The sequence below is a fragment of the Vigna umbellata genome, chromosome 4, assembly GCF_029865625.1.
Source record: "Vigna umbellata cultivar VRB3 chromosome 4, Vumbellata_1.0, whole genome shotgun sequence".
In the NCBI taxonomy this organism is placed as follows: domain Eukaryota; kingdom Viridiplantae; phylum Streptophyta; class Magnoliopsida; order Fabales; family Fabaceae; genus Vigna; species Vigna umbellata.
The window spans coordinates 29229587-29249904 of NC_142168.1; the positions used below are offsets into that span (position 1 = coordinate 29229587).

Genomic DNA, 20318 nt, shown 5'->3' on the forward strand with positions numbered 1-20318 from the left:
CTTGGCACATTCCCTCTTATTTCTTTCCCGAAATAGTAATCTAATATTTTGTTTTGCTATCTCTTCTCACCAGATAAAGATTATTTATTTAGTCTGAACCTGTTTATGGGAATAAGGTTTGATGAATTTCATGATTGAATGAGAAGCATTTTCTGTAAGAATTGGTACTGACATAATTCTGATAAGATTTCTAAATCTTTTCATGTAGAGAAGTCCCAAACGTGTTACAATATGGATTTACCATAATCTCTATCGAAAACTTAAATTTTGAAGAACGTTCGTTTAAAAGGACCAAAAAGTATTGCAATAGTTTGGTTAAAGATACGGTAGTACACAGACGTTATCCCCAAAAGCACCCTTTGCCATCTAACAAGTTGCTCTGGAAGCTAGAAACCCACCCCCAACCCAGCTTCCCTTATAGTACACAAAAGAACTGCAAAATTACTATAATTTTCTACAGAATGCCCTATGAAATGAAGACAATAGCTCTAGTGGACTCGAGAGGACAAAATGCCTACTCACACTTGATGGATCGATAAATGTGGCGGACAAAGAGCAATGCAGCACGGAATCCTACAGTTCCCAGCATCAAGAAGAAACCATAGCATATGCAGGCCATGTATCCGAAAAAAAATGAGGTCTGCATGAATCCAGACATGTCGGAGCGTGCGTAGTAGTAATACAGACAGTAGGCATAGATAAATAACCCAGTTGAACCACCACATAGGAATGATCTGCAAGGAAAATAACGACACAGAGGTCAAGCGACTTAAATCCTCAAAATAAGAGGAAATAATAAAATAGTCAACAAACTACACTACTCATAATCCTTTTTTTTTCCAATAAAGAATAGTAGCATCAACATAAATATATAAAGAAACGCACATAAAACCATGGATGGATAAAGAATTAGCCAATTCAGAAATGAAGTCCAAAAGTTTGAAGAAAGTTGTCAAAAACAATATTACCAATATATCTGTCTTGGAAAGTTAAGCTTTATAAATTAGCTTATTTCATAAACTCTTTCACCCTAAAAGTGAAATTAATCAAAATAAGTTTGTATGATAAGCATTTACTTAATAAGCACCTAATTAAATTGCTTGCACAAGCTCACCCATTATCGATCATCATACAGGATTCTAGCAGCTAATTCAAATCAGTTAACATCTCATTCACTAACCAGCGACAAAGAATACAAACCCCAAGCCATGAGAAACAAGAAAGAAAATTGTGATAAACGATGATTTCATACCTCCACCACCACTCGTGATCCTCAGCTGCAAGCTGGAAGTATGTCAATGCCACAGTAATGAAAGCAGTAACAATCAAGAGAATGATGAAGACAATGAACAGGATGCTGTAGATGGTATAAATTCTGTGGCCCCAAACACTGGCAAATATATAGTAAAGTTCAATGTATATGGCACTAAAAGGCAAAAATCCTGCCATCGCCATCTGAGGAATTGATCCACGATACCATGGCAGAGGTGGAATCTCCCTTGGATATTTAGTTGTGCGAACAGGAGCTTGAAATTCAGCCTTGCTGTTCTTCCCAGCAATCCCTCCCAATACAAGCAAAGGAGACGTAACAAGTGTCCATATGAGAACTATAACCACAATTGTCCCAAACGGGAGGGCAGCAGTAGCCTTGTAAGCAATTGCAACAGTGTTCAAAAAGCAGAACGTCAGAAACAGAGGACCACAGAAAAGGCATCCAGTCAACAGCAGATTCCTAACCTGTCAGAACAAAATCAAGAGAATAAAACCATTATTCTCTGAAAACAAACGCAATTTTATGAACATGGTGCCTAATAGCAGAGAAAAAAAAATCGTAAGCAAATACCCAGTTTGTTCCTTCCAGCTGACAATAGAATGAAGTTGCGGTATACCCAGCAATCCCGGAAGTAAGTGCATATATGACAACGAGTGCAGTAAATAACGCCCCTCGATTGTACGGATAAAACACACCAACAAGTGCCAATATGAATATGAACACAGTACTGCAAACCACACATAATTGCAACTCGTTCAGATAGATAATAAATAAATTATCACAATTTAGTTTTCCTAAAACAACCTTCCCAGATAGACAAAATTAAAATAGGCCAGCGCAAACTCACAGGGTAAACAACTGAGTGCCTGATCCAAGCGCAGCTGCGAATACAGACTTAAACTTGGGAAACCTAAACACATCCCCGTGGATATATTTCCAGCCAGTCTCTTCCTGATCCTCTGCAGTCTCCTCATCATGTGCATACCTATTCGCAATTCCAATAAAAGCAATATGCATAATTAATCCCAAACAAACAAGGATTTAAAAAAAGGTTCATAACCACGATTCTAGCCAAGTAAAAGTTGTTTAGGTCTTCATAACTACAATTGTAGCCACAATTATTCACGTTGTCAAGGATAGCAACGAAATTGCAGTAGCAATTGTGGAAAATTCATCTACAATTTCCCACAATATTAAGCATCGTCATAATAAAACTGACTGCAATTTGGGTTGCATTCTCCACAATATCAACAAATGCAACTGAACTAACAATTTGTCCACACTTTCCATCAACATCGTGACGGACAAAACTGTGACAGCAATTGTAGCTGCGATTTCATGCAACAAGAATTGCAACAAAAACTGGAACCACAATTGTAGTCCCATTTGTCTACAATTTGTCTTGAGTTTCATACAATAACAAATATCATGACAAAAATGTGACTACAATTTAAAACCTCAACACACAGAAAGAACTAATATCACGTACTTGACAAAATCGTTCTTGAGCACCCTCATCAAAATGGTGGTGAGGAACCCAGTCAAGAGCAGCACCGTGACACATGAGTTGATAATTGAGAACCAGTGGATTTCCAAATGATGAGGCAACGATGACGACTGTGAGTACTTATCCATCCTCTTCTCAAAGGGCGTGTTGGTCTCCTTCCACTTCACGGTATACAGAAACTCCGCATTCACCTCAGCATCCTCCGTGAGATCCACGAGGGCATTGGGATCAGTGCGTACATTGATCTCGATGACCCTGTCCTTGTTGTAGAACACATCAAAGTGAATGTGCTTATACAGGTAATACCTATAGTCACTAGGGTCCTTCCCCTCCTTGTCCACCTTCCCAATGAACCCCCAAATCGGAAGGTCGTCATAGTACATCTGGAAGTAGTAGTCCTTACGGACAGCGGATCTGAACCTCGCCACATCCTCTTTCGAAAGCTTAGTATTGCAAACAGAAACCGACTCCTTGTCACGTTGAAATTCTAGAACGTATGGCGCGCTAACCAAACGGTCCCCATTCAGCACCTCCCCAAGCGCCTCCTTCTTTTCTTTCAAATCAACTGGTAAGTAATCACAAATCATAAATTAATAATAAATGAAAGAAAAAAAAAATATACACCACCAAGCAATTGAATCAACTAACAAAAGTTATTCCAATCCAACAAAATTCGAGTCATCTAAACCGATGTCCTCAAATTTGAGTCATCCTAACCAGATTTCATGAATTTGAATCAGCTTAAGCAAGTTACCATTGTATCGTATTCAAGCCAGCTTAACTAATGGTCTCAGATTTGAGACATCTAAACCAATGGTCTCAAGTTAGAGCCATCTTGACCACATGTCATGAATTCAAATAAGCTTAACCAGAATTCAAATAAGCTTAACCAAAATTCAAATAAGTTTTTTTTTTTAAATTAAACGTCTCAGGTTCAAGTCAACTTAATGAAAACTCCAGTCACAGTAACCAGCACTCCCGAATTCGAGCCAGTGTAACCCGAGGTCAACTGGTGTCTATAATTCAAATCTAGACTGCAAAAAAAAACGGTCTCCCGTAAGAATGACGCGTTAAAAAAACGAGAGAGAAACAAACCTGGAGGACAGAAAGGAAGGTCGAAATAACGGTAGGTTTCGCTGAGAAAAAGAAAAACGAAAAAAACAAACAATTAAAAGAGAAGAGGAAAAAAAAGAGAGGAAATGCAATGAAACGGTTTGAGATCTAGGTACCTAGGGTTGTGGAAGGGGCCAACTTTGTTGGCGTAGAGAGGGACGATGTCGCCTGGTTTGTAGCGGTGATCTGAGGAGTCAGATCTGACGGCGGAGAACGCGGCGAAGACGGTGAGGAGGAGGCAGAAGAAGGAGGAAGAGGAAGGGAAGAGGTTCTTCATTGGGAAGAGGTTTGGATCTCGAAACCCAACCCCACCGACGAAGAAGAGAAGAGACGAAGGAGAAGAGGTGCGTTTGAGTGCTAATAAACGGAAAACGAATGAGTATGAAGTGACGTAGACTCACCGCCACACTGTAACGTTTGATGTTTTACCTCACGCACACAATTCCTTCTTCTATTTCTTTTTTCTTTATTTTCCTTCTTTGATTTTCGATCAAACGCTGCTTTAACCACCCATTGTTTCTCTTCTCAGTTTGGTACACTCTTTCTTTTTCTGATATATTTTGACTCGCTTCCCACTCACTCAAATTCGGTGGCACTATGTTTCAAGTACTTTTAGTTGTTACATTTTAATTAATTAATAACACTAAATTATAAACTTCTCTTTTATCAATTGATTTTAATTATTAACAGAAGCCGGAGAAAAAAAATTATTTATTTAAAGTTGTTATATTATTTTATTATTATTATTATTATTATCGTTGAATTTTACCGCGAAAGTTTAGGTATAGAAATGGGAAAGTGAGTGATGGAGTGGGATTCGTAGTCAACTTCTTGGGGCACGACCATAAACGTGATTTGGAACCAAACCAGATCTGATTTTGGATCCACGTTTTGCCGAAGCCGCGTGTAGATAAGTGCTTATGCGGCAGAGAAAAAAGCATATAATAAGATGAGTGAGAAAGAGATGGAATGCATGTACACTATTTTGTTTTTTACTTTTAAATTTTTAATTATTACAAGAAAAATTGTAAGGAAATTGCGGAAGATTCTTTTTATTTTAGTTTTTAGCTATTTTCTATATGCTAAAAGGAATTTTGTTAAAAACGGTAAACAATTATGTCATAGTGCGTTTAGAAAAATTAAGAAAACGTTTGGTAGAAGACTTCTTTCTATGTCGGAATACGAAATTGTGTTTTATGATATGTTTGGTTTACCTTTGCAATGCAAGGAAACAAGTTTTTTTTGGGAAATAACCTAGTCATATATATAAAGAGATAAATAGATAGATAAATATATTTATGTGGAAAATGAGAATCTAAACTTTTTAGAAGTGGCAAAAACGAGTGAGTTTAGTGGACTAGTATAACAATTCAATAAAAAAAACAAACTGAAATGACATTTTCAACTTGAAAGTCTAACACAACACATCTTGTTAAAATTAACATTCCAATATCATTGAAAAAAATAAATATAAAGAACTATCCCTAATTCAACCAGACATCGGACATGTCTGTCTGCTCCAAATTTGTCTGTCATGACTAAAAACTTGTTAAGTATTCCAATTATTACTGTTGCATTTGAATCTATTTTAAGCATTGGTTCAAAGATTTTTAATAAGTATATAAGTCATGTATTGCCAAGAAAATATTGAAGCAATAATTTATACTTCCACTTAAAAGTATGAGTTTTATGAATTTAGATTATTATGTTGATGAAGATGGAAGCGTGAAGGAGAGAAGTTCTTCTAATATTGCATCTAACCTTGAAAAGATAATTTATGAAAACTAGTCAGAGAAATAATGATGAGACTGATATATCTTTTAGTATTATAATGATAGAATAATTGTGTAAACAAATGACATGTTTTTATATATTATGAAAATTTCAAATATACAAAAAGATGTTATATTTAAATAAGTGATAAATTATTCAAATACAATCAAATAATTTATTTGACAAATTTCAACTAGCTTGTCAACCAGACAGGTCAACAGTTTAGTGGATCGGATTGTAAAATTCAATCCCTTATTAAGTAGCATGCTTAATCTATTTTTTACCTACCAAAATTGAATCGAACTTAAATAAAATTAATTGACTAATTTTGTTATCTAGTCAGAAATAAATAAAAAATGATTAGAAAGCCATGTTGATATTCTTGTGAACTGGTTTAACGTGATAATATGTCATGAATACATGAGCATATATCGGTATTTACGTCAATACGTTAATTTAGTTCGTAATTTTTTTAGTCATTTAAAAATTGATTGTTTTGATAATTTTGATTGATTTCAGTGTTCTTTGTATTGTAGAGGAATTTACGAGTTTTCTAGTACTATAAGTTGAGTCATAAAAATGGTTAAAACAATTAAATAATTCATAAGAAAAGTAGCTGAATCAAAATGTAAAAGTAAAAAAATGTTGTTTCTCTCTCAAAACCCTAGAAAAAATATATTTGAAGAACATCAAGTTGTTGGATAATTTAAGTTTATTGTAAGTAGAAAAAATATTTTACTTCCATCAATTTTTTTCATCGGTTTCAATTATCGTGTCAGTTAAAGAGAAAAATTAAAAATTAAAAATAAAATAATAAAACATATAACCATTTTATCTCAATAAAAAATTATTATATTTTTCATTTCTCCCAGATAATACTAATAAATATATAAAAAGGGAATATCCAATTATTAACATTATTGTATGCATTGCTATAAAGTTCCAAAAAAAATGTGTATTTTGTCTCGTTCCTTTTCATTTTCAGTTTAACATTAATTTTCATTTTTGCTTTCTCGAACTCTTGATGACACATTTATGATCGTGTTTTTTGTAATAATGTTATGTTAAATCACTCGTAAATGTGGTTATTTTTCACAGCTATAATAATCTATAACGAAATATATTTGTTTATACTTGTCGTTACTACTCAAATTCATGTTTTGTAATTGAAATCAAAAGATTTTTATTAATAAAATACACTTCCTTGAATTGAAAATCATATTAATAACTTAAAAACAAATAACTTTAAGTGTATTGGAATAATTATATCAGTTCTTAAATTTTAGAAATTCCTATTTATTAAAATTTAATATCAAAATCATCGATGGATCAAATTGGTCAAATTCATTATTGGAGATTTCAACAATTGGCAATTTACAAATAAATCAATAGATGATGACAATAAGTTGTCTGAATAACGATTCTGTCTTTGTATTGGTTTAGCATTGTTCATATTCTTCTAGTCTCGTGAGAATCTCTAAAAGCCTGTAACATTGACTTTGGAACAACATCACACGTGAGAAAAATTAAAGTAACATGTTATAGACACTAGCTCCCTAAACACTTTTAATAACCAATTGATCATAATTAGTGTTTCAAAAATTTTCTTTTTATGGAAGCAATTGTTTTTCTTAAATTGAAGTATCACAATAATCAGTTTAATAACAATTTATTAATTTGGTGACTAAGAGTGGTAAATCTTCTGAGTGATGAAAAATAGTTTTTGACTCTTCTAATTTCATTGTCAAGTGTTTTTTCGTGGCAGGAGGGTTTAGGTCAATGTTGTTGATAATTAAGAAGGATATAAATGTATAATGTTATTTATTTCACGCAAGATAAAAATGATGTAATTGGAGAAGTTTGTTGACATTACTTTGTAACTCGTATAGAAAATTAATGAAGTGTAATGATCTTATATGGATGTTATATATATATATATATATTAAAATTACACTTAATTTAAATATATTTTAAATCCTAAAAGATATCTGTGAAGATATTTTTAACGATCAATTTGTAATTAAGATAGGATTTTTATGCTGACATTTTAGTAATTCACATTGTAGAGAGAACAATTCAAACATTACATTTTCATTATTTTTTAAAAAATATTTATTTAATCTAAACACATTTTAAAAATATTTTTGTTGCATCATTTTTTTCTTTGTTATAATTAAGGATGATAACGGTTGGTTCAGAAATTATTCATTATTTGACTTGTAAAAAAAATTTAATCATGTCGGATATCTATTTAAAATGAGTTATAATTTTTTTAAAACCTATATATATATATATATATATATATATATATATATATATATATTTAAAAAACATATTTTATACTTTTTAAAAATAAAATCTAAACAAGATTTAAAAAAATATAAAATAAAATGTAAATTAAATTTAAAATTTTAATTAAATCTAATCTAATAAAATATAAATTAAATTTTAATTAATAAAATATAAATTATATTTTAATTTTAATTTTTTATGTATAACTATACTTTCATATATGAATAATATAATCTTATATATAAATCAGTATTAAAATATTTATTATCAATTATATACTAATAATAAATATTTGTATATACCAACTATTATCCACATATATCTATAGACATAAATATTTTTCTTATCCTTAATCTCTAATCTCTAATTATAATTATTGTGATAAGTGTGTTCTCTTTTTGTGAGATTTTTTTTATTGCATTCTTATTTTCCATTGTGTTCAGTGAGAAGAAAAAGATAAGAATAATAGTTGAGTTTGGTGGAAAGTTCATTTTATATCATAACATGATTTGGAAATGTTGCTTTGGTATATTATTATGAAAATATTGTTTCAGAAAACATTTTATATTTTGTTTTGGAAAACTTGTTTAAGAAATTATGTCAAGTGTTCTGAAGAGTTTGTTTGAAGGCTTAATACATATGATGGTCTCTATTTTCGTCAAGTGCGTTCGATTTGGTTCTTGTTTTTTTTTGTTCAATGTTGTCCTAAAGAATGTAAAATCTGTTCAATTTGATCCTTTTTGCAAACGTCGTTTAAATTGTTAACGATAGACAGTGCAGGTGTGCACAATAGTGTTGAGATGACATTTAACTGCCTACGTGGATTCCCTATAAGCAAAAAGTGAGATAGATTTTATGTTTTTTTGAAAGTGTATTTTTTATATTTTTTATATTTTTTATATTTAACAAAGTATATCAAATAAATAACTTTTTATTTAGTATAGTTAATCAATTTCGTATCCTAAAACTCTCTAATCAATTACAAATGATCAAATATAGTTTAGATTATCTAACCAGAACCGACCACCAAACAAATCTGTGGGTCATGAATTGGAATACATTAAACTTAATATTAATCAACTTAAAAATAAAATATGATTACTATAATTAGACCGTGATTAAACCAATGTTAATTATAAACTCATTTCAAAATTCATAAATAAAAATTTAAGGTAAAAAAATATATTTATTAATACATTAATTATTAACTCTCAATAAGGTGATTTTAACATGAAATATCTTTCTACTTGTACCATGTCATTGGACCAAAAACTTAATATAACATTTGGACTAACAAAACACAAACTTAGACAATTAATCTCAATCTAATCCTTTGAAACAAATTTAAATTGTTTTAAGTCTTTCATAAAATGTTTATTTTATTTGACTTTCCATTAAAAAATTCATTTGATTAAGTATACGGTTTTTTTTTCAATTTAATTTTTATTATTTAATTTTGTCGTCAATCCACATTGGTTCTATCTAAGTTTACATTAACAATTTTTGTCCTTTGAGTGTAACATGACTAATTTCTAATTTCGTTTTGATTTACAATGTTTAAGAAGAGAAATTGAATACTACTCGAACTAACAAAGTTGAAAAATGAGAATACTAATATAGTTAAATGTTTTTTAGACTAAATAATCATTATTTATTTGCACCTTGATATGCGCTTATAATAATTATAAGTTTGAAACATGAACTGCAGTGTCTCAGGGACTGGACCAAACCCAAGTTGAACACATGTGTGGCAGATGTAAGAAATAATAACATAGGAGAACAAAAAATTAGGAAACGTTTTCATTTTTGTCGTATCCACTGGACCTTATTATTATGTGTATTATGTAACACTATTTCAACTTTCTATATACTACAGTACTATTGGACCATTATAATTTTTGGCCGGCATTAAATTGATGCTGATTGCATTTTTATTTTAAATTATTTTCATCACCACAACAAATAATAAATAATCTAATGTTACCCTTTTATTAACAACAAATTAAAAATTAATATCATGGATAGTACGAAAGTCTTTGGTTTTCTATCATCAAACTATTATGCATAGTTTATTAAATTTTTGTAACAATTGTTTGAAAATTATGTTACTAACATTTTTTATTATTTTTACAAAATGCCCACATAACAATGTACATTTCAATTTAAAAAAAATACTAATTTTTTTTACTATACTAAATACTAATTATTTTTGTTAACAATGTATTGGATTGTAATTATTAATAAAAATATTAGTATCATTTTTTTCACTGATGTTAGCCTTATCATTAGCTTTATTATTTATAGAAAAAAAATTACATATATTAATATATAACTGTAATTAAGACGTTATAAAAATTTAATAAAAAAAATACTTTTATAATTATTTTGTCTATATTAATTTTTCTCATAATACTAAAACTATTTTGAAGGTTAGTTGTATAAATTTTCATTGATGTTAATAATACTAAGAATCTTTAAAGAAAAATGATATTTTGACACATACAATTTATATATATATTATTTTATTTTTTATTTAAAAAAAATAAAAGAAATTATTTTCTATAACCATTTTACTTTTATAGTGCATAAATGTAAACTTACCGTTATTTTATAGAAAACTAAAATGCAACCGATAACACCAAGTAGACGATAACCAAATACTTTACTAGTTGATTTCAAAATCATGACACAAAAACCAAAGAAGGTACAATAAATGAAAAGAAGAATTCATAAACGTTGTAATGGTGTATGTGTGTCGTAGAGACAAGTAGTGCAATACCTTTGAAAATTGGTACTACAATGTCGTAATGTAGTATCATCTTAGATGTTGAAACATTGCTTCACAGAGTGAGAGAACTTATGTCTAAAATTGTCTAAATTCAAAATAACAGACTGTATATATATTTTTATCATATACTCATTGGATACAAATAAAGTCTCACATCAGATAAAATAAAATATAAATATAGATTTATATACACATAAAATATATCTTTTAATAAAAAACCTTTTGAGTGATATTACAAGCAGACAATATCTTACTAATGAGAAAATATATGGATATTTGTATATTAAACTCACACAACAATGTTTATATGTATATGTATTTTCTCTACTAAATAAATATATAAATATATATTTATAATAATTATTTACATAATTGTAAATTAATTTGATTGTAAAACTTGAGTCACCGTACTATAAGAAGTATAGTTTTTCAAGAATGAAAAACTAAAATATACCAAGGTCGCAGAAAATTAAATGTTGAATGAAGTAATAATATAGATTAAACTTACGTTTTCCATATTTTAAAATATTTCATTCAACAAAGTGTTCTGTAACTATAAATTAATTAATTTCATAAGAGAAAATATGTGATAACTTAAATTAGTTTGGTTGTAAAACTCGAATCACAAAGCTAAAAATATCTTACTAATGATAAAATATATGGATATGCATGTATATTAAATCCACACAACAATCTTTATATGTGTATGTATTTTTCCTACTAAATATATATATTTTTATAATAATTATTTATATAATACTTGTAAACTAATTTGATTGTAAAACTCGAGTCACCTTAATATAAGAAGTATAGTTTTTCAAGAATGAAAAACTAAAATATACCAGAAAATTAAACATTGAATGAAGTAATAATATAGATTAAACTTACGTTTTCAGTATTTTAAAATATTTCATTCAACAGAGTGTTACCGTGACTATAAATTAATTAATTCCATCCGAAAGTAGAAAACACTATGAATTTAAATATTTTATTACTTTGATCAAATCCGAAAGTTGAAGCTAGAAAAAATCATTCAGAAAGATTTTTCCTCATCGTTATCGTGCTTTTAGAATGTCAATAAATAACTGTAATTCAAATTAAAACCATGGTGATCACCAAATTCACAACAAAAATCACATATTAAACCAGAAACATTTAAACATGTAATTCAATTCTCATGTACCTTTTTTCCAATTTAATAAAAAATTTCAATTTGAGCATTAAATATATAAATACTTTTCTTCACCCATATTTTTTACCATTCACTTTTGTACAAACAATATCTGTAAAAAAAATCCTCTACCAATTAAAAATAAAAATTAATTTAAAATATATATACAAATCTCAATTCACATATCAGTTTTATAAATTTAAATTAAACTTAAAATTTATTTCTAAATATATTATCAAAATCGAATTATGTTATTAAAATTGAATTATAGTCTATTATAACTAAATTTGTATCAGTTGAATTCGTTATTATTATCTGTAAAATCATCCGTTAAAAAATTACAAAAACCTTTATTGCATCACAAAAGTGTTAAAATTCAGATAAGAAATAAAAATTTACAATTTTTTAAATAAGAAGTAAATCTTAAAAAAAATAATTAGGAGAAGAAAGTGAATAAACTTATTAAGAAAATAAAAAAGTATACACATGAGTAGAGCAGTGGGACAGGTGTACAGGCTGCACAAACACAAATTCAAATATGCCTTTTGCATGCAAGATTTGGGTTAACAAGTTAAATTAACCTCATAAAAGTTAAACTGAATTGAAATGATGAAAAAAAAAGATATAAAATATTGAGAAGCAACACAACACAAACACCTATAGCTTTGGTCCACCACCATCACCATTCACCACCTCAATTCATCAGCAGAGGTAGCAGAGAAGGAAGGGACAAGAGAACGCAGCGTACCCTCTAAACCCTTTACAAGCAAAACAACAAACAACACACACCCTCTGTTCCCAGGTGTTTTTTTCTGTGCTTTTATTTTTATTTTATTTTTTATTTTTTAAATTCTCATTCATTTGCCGTTTTAATGGGACCCCATTTCCCCCTTTCGTTCCAGCAGAGCCTGGAAATTTGTTCCGGGGCGTAAATGCCAGATCTCGATGGCAATTGGCAATTGGGGTTTCCTCTGAAAAATTCCCACTTTGCAAAAACCTTTCTTTTTTGTTTTTTATCCTCTGTTTGGTGAAAATTAGTGCCGCCCTTTTCGTTGATTGGTTCTGGGTCTTTGGGGTTTTCTGCAGTGGCTTTGGATCGGTGATTGGGAAAATCTCGATAAGCTTTGGTGTTTGCGGTATTTTCTTGGAACATCTCTCCTAGGTTTCGTTGTTTTCAAGGAAGAAAAAAAGTTGACAAATTTATTGGCTTTGGTTGCTGAAGATTTTTTGTTCTGGAGGAAACAAACACTTATGCTTCTGGTTTTGTTTCGGTTTTCTATTTTATTCAGGTATAATACAAACCCAAAGGTGGCATAATGCCACCACTTTGTTATGCCTGATACGAGGTAAGCTTTTCGATTTCTCTTCAACATGTTCACTTTTTTTTTCTTTTGTTGGTTACAGTGGAAATATGTATTGCCTTTTTGTTTTTTTTCGAAGTCTTTATTTTGAATGAAAGCTCTATTTGTGTTTTGGTTTTTCTGAAGCTTCTTGTGTGTTTTTGTTTGGGGGGTTGAGTTTAGGTTGGCAGGGGCTTGATAATGGCAGACACAAATTCAGTTGAAGTGATTTTGGATTTTCTGAGGAGGAATAGGTTCACCCGAGCTGAGGCGGCTTTGCGTAGTGAGCTCAGTAACTGTTCTGATGTGAATGGTTTCTTGCAAAAGCTTACATTGGAAGAAAAGGACTTGCGTGGCGGGTTGCACAATGATAAGGGGAAGCCTGTTATAGAAAATCATGGGTTGGATTCTCGTGACGGTGTTGAAGTTTCTAAAGAACTGATTGTGAAGGAAATAGAATGTGGGACTGGTAGAAATGCTGCTGAAGAAAGCAAGTGGAAAACTGTTGCTCCCACAGGGGAAAGGAATAAGTCTGGTGAAGTGGTTGGAACGAGTGAAAAAAACTTTACCTTCTCAAAGAGTTCGGAGGATAGTGTGCTTGATTTGTACTCATGGAAGTTTAATCCCAGCAATGGTCCTGTTGAACCTTACCAAAACGATAGTGGGAGTAGGCCTAGTAATGCTTTGAAGGCCCCGATATCTCAGCAATCAAAGTATCAAACTGGTGAAGTTCCTGCTGCAACCAACAGTAATGTGAAATCTGGGGAGGGCGAGGGAAATAATTTACCTGCAGAAAAAACAACCTTGTGGCTTGGAAGTAGTGGTAAAGCCTCTACGGAACCAAAGTATGACCTTATGCATAACAAAGAGCCTAAGGAACTTGATCTACAGCTCAAATTTAATGCTTCATCTCTTAAAGAGAGCTTGACAGATAATCATTTGTCAAGAACTGATGAGAATACGAACTCATCTACAGATCTATGGAAAGATTGTTCTGTGAAGACCGTTTTCCCTTTCTCAAAAGGTGATATGTCTACAAGCTACAACGGTCCAACTTATTCTGACAGACAAGAGGATAAGAGAAGGGCAGAAAACGGTGATGTTATGACATCAATAAAAGAGCAAGTGGATGAAGTAGGAAGAGCTCTTTACTTAGGAAAGTTGCAAGGCAGTTCTGGCAGCTTAAATTTTCCTCTTGAACTGGAGAATCCAAAAGAAGAGTTTCCTAGGCTTCCTCCTGTAAAAATCAAGTCAGAAGATAAGCCCTTGACTTTTAACTGGGGAGATAAGTTTGAGTCTGACGGCCTGGCTGCGAAACTTACTGGTGCCGACAACTCCTTTCTTATAGGGTCATATTTGGATGTCCCTATTGGACAGGACATTAAAACTACTGGTTAGCATTTTACGCTAATTGTTAAGTTATGAATTTTCGTGGCATTTTAATTAGTTGTTTACTCTTTGAGTCAAATTTTCTGTTTCATTTGTTTGTTTATCATGCTGATAGTTTTACATGTTCAGTGATAATTTTCGTCTTTTTTGCCTTGTATATGTTCCTTTAAGAGTGTTCCTATTTGGCTTCTTTATGGTATTAAGTTTGTATGTTTGACAAGTGTTGACACATCTGGTTTTGGACTATTCCTTGCCATTTTGCCTGCTGTTAAAGACGGTAAAGTTTATGTTTGGTGTGGCTATGGATCTTTTCTGTAAATTTAAGTTCTCTTGAATGTTCATGTGATTTGAACTCCTATTTCAATGATATTTAGTTTGTGAAAATAATTAGTTGCCTTAATGTCAATGATTTCATTTGTTTTTGTTACAAACTGTATTGATTTGAACGAAGTAATTTAAACATTCAATATTATCGTATTTTATCGTCTAAAATTTTTTCTTTGTCCTTTATCTGTTTCAGATAGGAAGATTTTCCCTCTGTGCTAAATGGCAATGACATTAATGCTTTTACTTGGGCTGTTTTGCCAGAATTAAGATAAAAAAATCTATGCATATTCAAATATTTGACTTTTTCATATATTTTGCAGGTGTGAGGAAGTCTATAGGGGGCAGCTGGCTGTCTGTAAGTCAAGGGATTTCTGAGGATACATCTGATCTTGTATCAGGTTTTGCAACAATTGGGGATGGGTTGAGTGAATCTGTTGATTATCCAAATGAATATTGGGACTCTGATGAATATGATGATGATGAAGATGTTGGGTACATGAGACAACCCATTGAGGATGAGACCTGGTTTTTGGCACATGAAATTGATTACCCCAGTGATAATGAAAAGGGGACGGGGCATGGAAGTGTTCCAGATCCTCAGGAAAGAGGTCCAGCCAAAGATGAAGAGGATGATCAATCTTTTGCTGAGGAGGATTCTTATTTCTCTGGTGAACAATATATTCTACCAAAAAATGTCGAGCCAGTCACTTCAGATGATCCTATTGGTCTAACAATTACTGAAATGTATGGAAGAACCAATGGTAACGATGTAATGACTCAATATGATACACAACTGGTGGACGTTGAAGAACTGAATCTGATGCATATAGAACCTGTCAGGCAGGGCTTTGTCACTCACCAAAATGATCTCATCATGCTGGGAGATGGGCGGGTTCTGAATCACGGTGCGAGGCCACGAATTGAGGACATGGAAGATGATCAGCATGGTTCAGTTAGATCAATTGGAGTGGGGATCAACAGTGATGCTGCTGATATTGGTAGTGAAGTGCATGGAAGTTTGATTGGTGGTAGTAGTGAGGGGGATTTAGAATATTTTCATGATCATGATACTATGCACAGTGGCACCAAACACACTCATCAGGGTTTGGACAAGAGTTCTTGTAACAAATCAGTTAAAAATAACAAGAAAACTGACAAGAATGAATCAAATAAATATGTCATAGACAGTGATAAAGATGCATGCTCGCAGATAAAAACACATGCTGATGGGAACTTTTCATTTCCCCAATCTCTTAGAGATGGCCAGATGATTCAGGCTGGCTCCAGTAAGCCCCTATGGACGAGTAATGGTAATGAAGATGAAACCGATGACTGTCTTAATGCCTTTGCGGGCTCTGATGACATGCTTTCATCTTGGAGGCGGAAGAGTAGTGATTCTTCGCCTGTTAAAAGTTCTAGGGATGATAATAATGCTATCGTGGTAAGATCTAGAAACTCTTCTCCAACTACAGTCTCAAATTATGGGTATACTGATGGAGAGCATGCCAAGCTAGAAAAAGATGAAAAGGTAAGTGTTGTAAGGGAAGATGATATAGGTGCATCACTAGAGGATGAAGAGGCAGCTGCTGTGCAAGAGCAGGTAAGGCAAATAAAGGCTCAAGAGGAAGAATTTGAAACCTTCAATCTAAAGATCGTGCACAGGAAAAACAGGCATGTGTTAAATATATCATTCTTACTATTTTTGTTAACTCAAAGTAGTTGAGGAAATTAGCACTATAGATTCTTTAATGATAGGCATTATAGAAGTTTAAAACTATTGAAATATGGTATTAGCTTTGTGAATCGTTCCATTTTATTTTTAACTTGACAACTATTCATTCTATCTCTCATCACTGGTGAATTCCTATTATATTTTTGTGTCACATTACAGACATCTTTGTGAAACTTTAGACACATGGACATTCGTAATAGTAAATGCAAACAACATTTTTTGAACATTTGTTTTGTTAACAATGGAAAATAAACATTTCCATGACAACAAATCCACTATTTCCCTTTTTGAAATCTCCACTACTTTGTTAAAATTTGGAACAGGGTATATTTTATGATTTGTGTGAAAAACATGGATTATTTGTCATTCTATTGTACATCTCTTTGTTCCTACATGAATAGTCATGAAATTAACTCAGTCAAGATGTCTGTGTATAATAATGCTGTCTTCTTAGTTGGCTATGCTTGATCATTTAATTGCATGCTCTAGACTTGTTGATAATTGTTGCAAATACCTGAAGTTGTTTTAATACTGTTATGCATACAATATAACATACATGTCTTTGTCTTGACAATTCTATCAAACATTTTGTTTAGATGGTAAGATTCTTCCCCCCTTCCCATGGAAAAAGTTATGTGCTGATGTATACAGAGCTTTATAAGTGTTAATTTTTGTGCTATGTTAGGAGGCCACAATGACATTGTCATTTTGGATACTATTATTATGTTTCAAAGTCAGCATTCTTCTTATCATCGTTCCATGTTATTTTGGACCTTTTTTACATGCTATCTGAAACCAATTATTTTTGCTCAGAACTGGCTTTGAGGAGGACAAGAATTTCCATGTTGTTTTGAATTCCGTGATAGCTGGGCGCTATCATGTCACCGAGTATCTTGGATCTGCTGCATTTAGCAAAGCTATACAAGCTCATGACCTGCACACAGGCATGGATGTTTGTGTTAAGATTATAAAAAACAACAAAGACTTCTTTGACCAAAGCCTTGATGAGATCAAGCTTCTTAAGTATGTCAATAAGCATGATCCTTCAGACAAGTTCCACCTTCTAAGATTGTATGATTATTTCTATTATAGAGTAAGTGATTTTGGATATGCTATTCTTTTACTTATTATCATCAAATTTTTCTTTCAATCAATAGTTGATTTATGCATGTCTGCATATTTCTGGGTACTTTCTACTACTTTCAAGAGTCTACATCACCCATGAATAGGTGTAGTTTATAGTGGACGCTAATGGTATTTATTTGTCACTTTCTGCATATTTTTGAGCACTATGTAGCAATAACACATTTATTGATTTTTCATTTTTAACTAAAGCCACTGAACTTAATGTTTGTAGCTCTGCCAAGTTGCATTGATTTCCAGGATATGATGTTTTAGTATAACTATCTGCTCTGTCTTGAAATTTTGAAAATTTAAATCATTATGAGGGCCTAGCCTTTTAATCTATAGTCAAAGTGATGTCGAGAAGTATCTGTCATCATCTGACTTTACTATCCCTCGGAATGCAGGAACATTTGTTAATAGTATGTGAGTTGCTCAAAGCCAACCTATATGAGTTTCACAAATTTAATCGAGAATCAGGGGGGGAAGTTTATTTCACGATGCCAAGGTTGCAGGTTTGTGGAGTGCTGTTTGTAATATGATCTATAGTTTTCATCCTTTCTGCTAATATAATAGTGTCATCATAAACACATTTCAATTATCTATGCAGTCAATCACCATTCAGTGTTTGGAGGCACTTCAGTTTTTGCATAGTCTTGGACTAATACATTGTGACTTGAAGCCAGAGAATATTTTGGTTAAAAGCTATAGCAGATGTGAAGTGAAGGTTATTGATCTCGGAAGTAGTTGTTTTGAGACAGATCATCTTTGCTCGTATGTTCAGTCCAGGTCTTATCGTGCTCCTGAGGTTATTCTGGGGCTTCCATATGACAAGAAGATTGATATCTGGTCACTTGGATGCATCTTGGCAGAACTTTGTACTGGCAACGTAAGATCAATATATGGATAATGTTACTCATATCAAAATGCTATGAATTTTTCATACTTAAAGTGTTCCAAATGACCTGTGAGAAGCACATAAAAAAGGTGTAAAATGTTTTATACTAGATTTTGTCGAAGTTGAGTTTGCCCTGCAATCAACCACATTATGGTGGTTGGTTCAACTTTTGGAGTAATAATTGATTTATTAGCTTCTTAGGAGAACTTTTGAAAAAAAAGTGGTTATTTTCCCCAAAACATTATATTCCAAATATGTGTTCAAAGCAAATAACTATACGTTTAAATCTCCCTAATGATGGGATCTTTGAAACCTGATATAAAATCTCTTCTGTTGAAGTGCATTTTCTTCTTTGTTAAATACAAATACATGCATACTGCTCTCTTTCCTCACTCAACCATGTGTGATATAGGTCCTCTTCCAAAATGATTCCCCTGCTACATTACTTGCTCGGGTGATCGGGATCATTGGCCCAGTTGATCAAAGTTTACTTGCCAAAGGACGGGATACATATAAATACTTCACAAAAAATCACATGCTTTATGAACGGAATCAGGTGAGAATTTTGTTTCTAATTTTCTTAGTATTTGAAACAGACTTGTGGTAAGCAATCTGAAGTCTTGATGCTTGCTTGTCTTTAAAACTAAGATTCCTATGTTTTTAACAAAGTATTTTCTATCATCTGAAACTTTGGCTTTTAACTAAACTAAATGATATCGTGTGATCTACACCTTGGTGATCTCACCTACTACAGTACTTCTACCATACTATTTATGCTCTTGCTATGCTAAATTCAATTACTGTCATTACCCTTTTGCGTTCCACTTTCTTCAAATAACTTGACTGTACTATTTGTTAATGATACACAGGAAAGCAACAGGTTAGAATACCTGATTCCAAAAAAGACATCATTGAGGCATAGATTACCGATGGGAGACCAAGGCTTCATCGACTTTGTTGCTCATCTGCTCGAGGTTAACCCAAAAAAGCGACCTTCTGCGTCCGAGGCCCTGAAGCACCCATGGTTATCATACCCTTATGAACCAATATCATCTTAAAGAATTTGCAGGTTTTTCTGTCTTCTCGGTGATAATGTCCAATTACCCTAAGCCGGGTAAGTCAAGTTGCCGAAAGGGAAAGACACCACCATACATGCTTGCCGCTTTTCATTATCTATTTTAGAGATGATATGGAAAGAGTTGTGCACTCTCACATTCCTGCATGATTGATGATGATGCATTGAAAGGTGTTTGATTTTGTGGGCAATACTTGTCTTTCCCATCAATGATGTAATTTAGCATGTAAGATGTAATGATATTACGCTGTTGATTTCTTTTCCTTGTTTGATCTTGTTGAAAAGGAAATGCTTGAAATATTGATTGTACATGACGTGGGACAATTCATTTAGTCATTAGTAGTAATTTTAGCATATTTGGTTTCACGTTGCGGATGTCATTTTTAACGTTGATCAGAAGCTAGTTGGTTATAGCTTCTTCCCCTGAGTTTCCAAACACGCAGTTTTTGACATAGCACTTATTAGTTTTTTCATGGGGTTTGAATCCGCAGTTGGAAGCACCAGTTTAAAGAAAAGCT

General features: G+C 32.1%; 2 protein-coding genes across 6 annotated transcripts; one reads left to right on the forward strand and one right to left on the reverse strand.

Annotated features, from left to right (window-relative positions):
* Positions 1–222: 222 nt before the first annotated feature.
* Positions 223–4446, reverse strand: LOC124844994 (transmembrane 9 superfamily member 3-like). The gene is made up of 7 exons (XM_047322011.2): positions 4010–4446; positions 3876–3916; positions 2763–3345; positions 2121–2258; positions 1844–2000; positions 1253–1737; positions 223–734 (listed from the first exon to the last, which is right to left on the reverse strand). The coding sequence occupies exons 1-7, from the start codon at positions 4168–4170 to the stop codon at positions 515–517; spliced, it is 1785 nt and encodes a 594-aa protein (XP_047177967.1). The 5' UTR covers positions 4171–4446; the 3' UTR covers positions 223–514.
* Positions 4447–12545: 8099 nt separating this feature from the next.
* Positions 12546–20166, forward strand: LOC124823428 (uncharacterized). 5 transcript variants are annotated; one of them, XM_088112422.1, is made up of 10 exons: positions 12547–12719; positions 12823–13053; positions 13207–13263; positions 13441–14650; positions 15294–16644; positions 17519–17798; positions 18235–18342; positions 18438–18716; positions 19138–19281; positions 19595–20166. In XM_088112422.1, the coding sequence occupies exons 4-10, from the start codon at positions 13459–13461 to the stop codon at positions 19781–19783; spliced, it is 3543 nt and encodes a 1180-aa protein (XP_087968548.1). In that variant the 5' UTR covers positions 12547–12719; positions 12823–13053; positions 13207–13263; positions 13441–13458; the 3' UTR covers positions 19784–20166. The 5 variants fall into 5 exon arrangements, with proteins under 5 accessions (XP_087968549.1, XP_047151584.1, XP_087968548.1 ...); XM_047295626.2 differs by having other exon boundaries at positions 13004–13053; XM_088112423.1 differs by lacking the exon at positions 13207–13263 and having other exon boundaries at positions 12546–12719; positions 13004–13206.
* Positions 20167–20318: the final 152 nt, after the last annotated feature.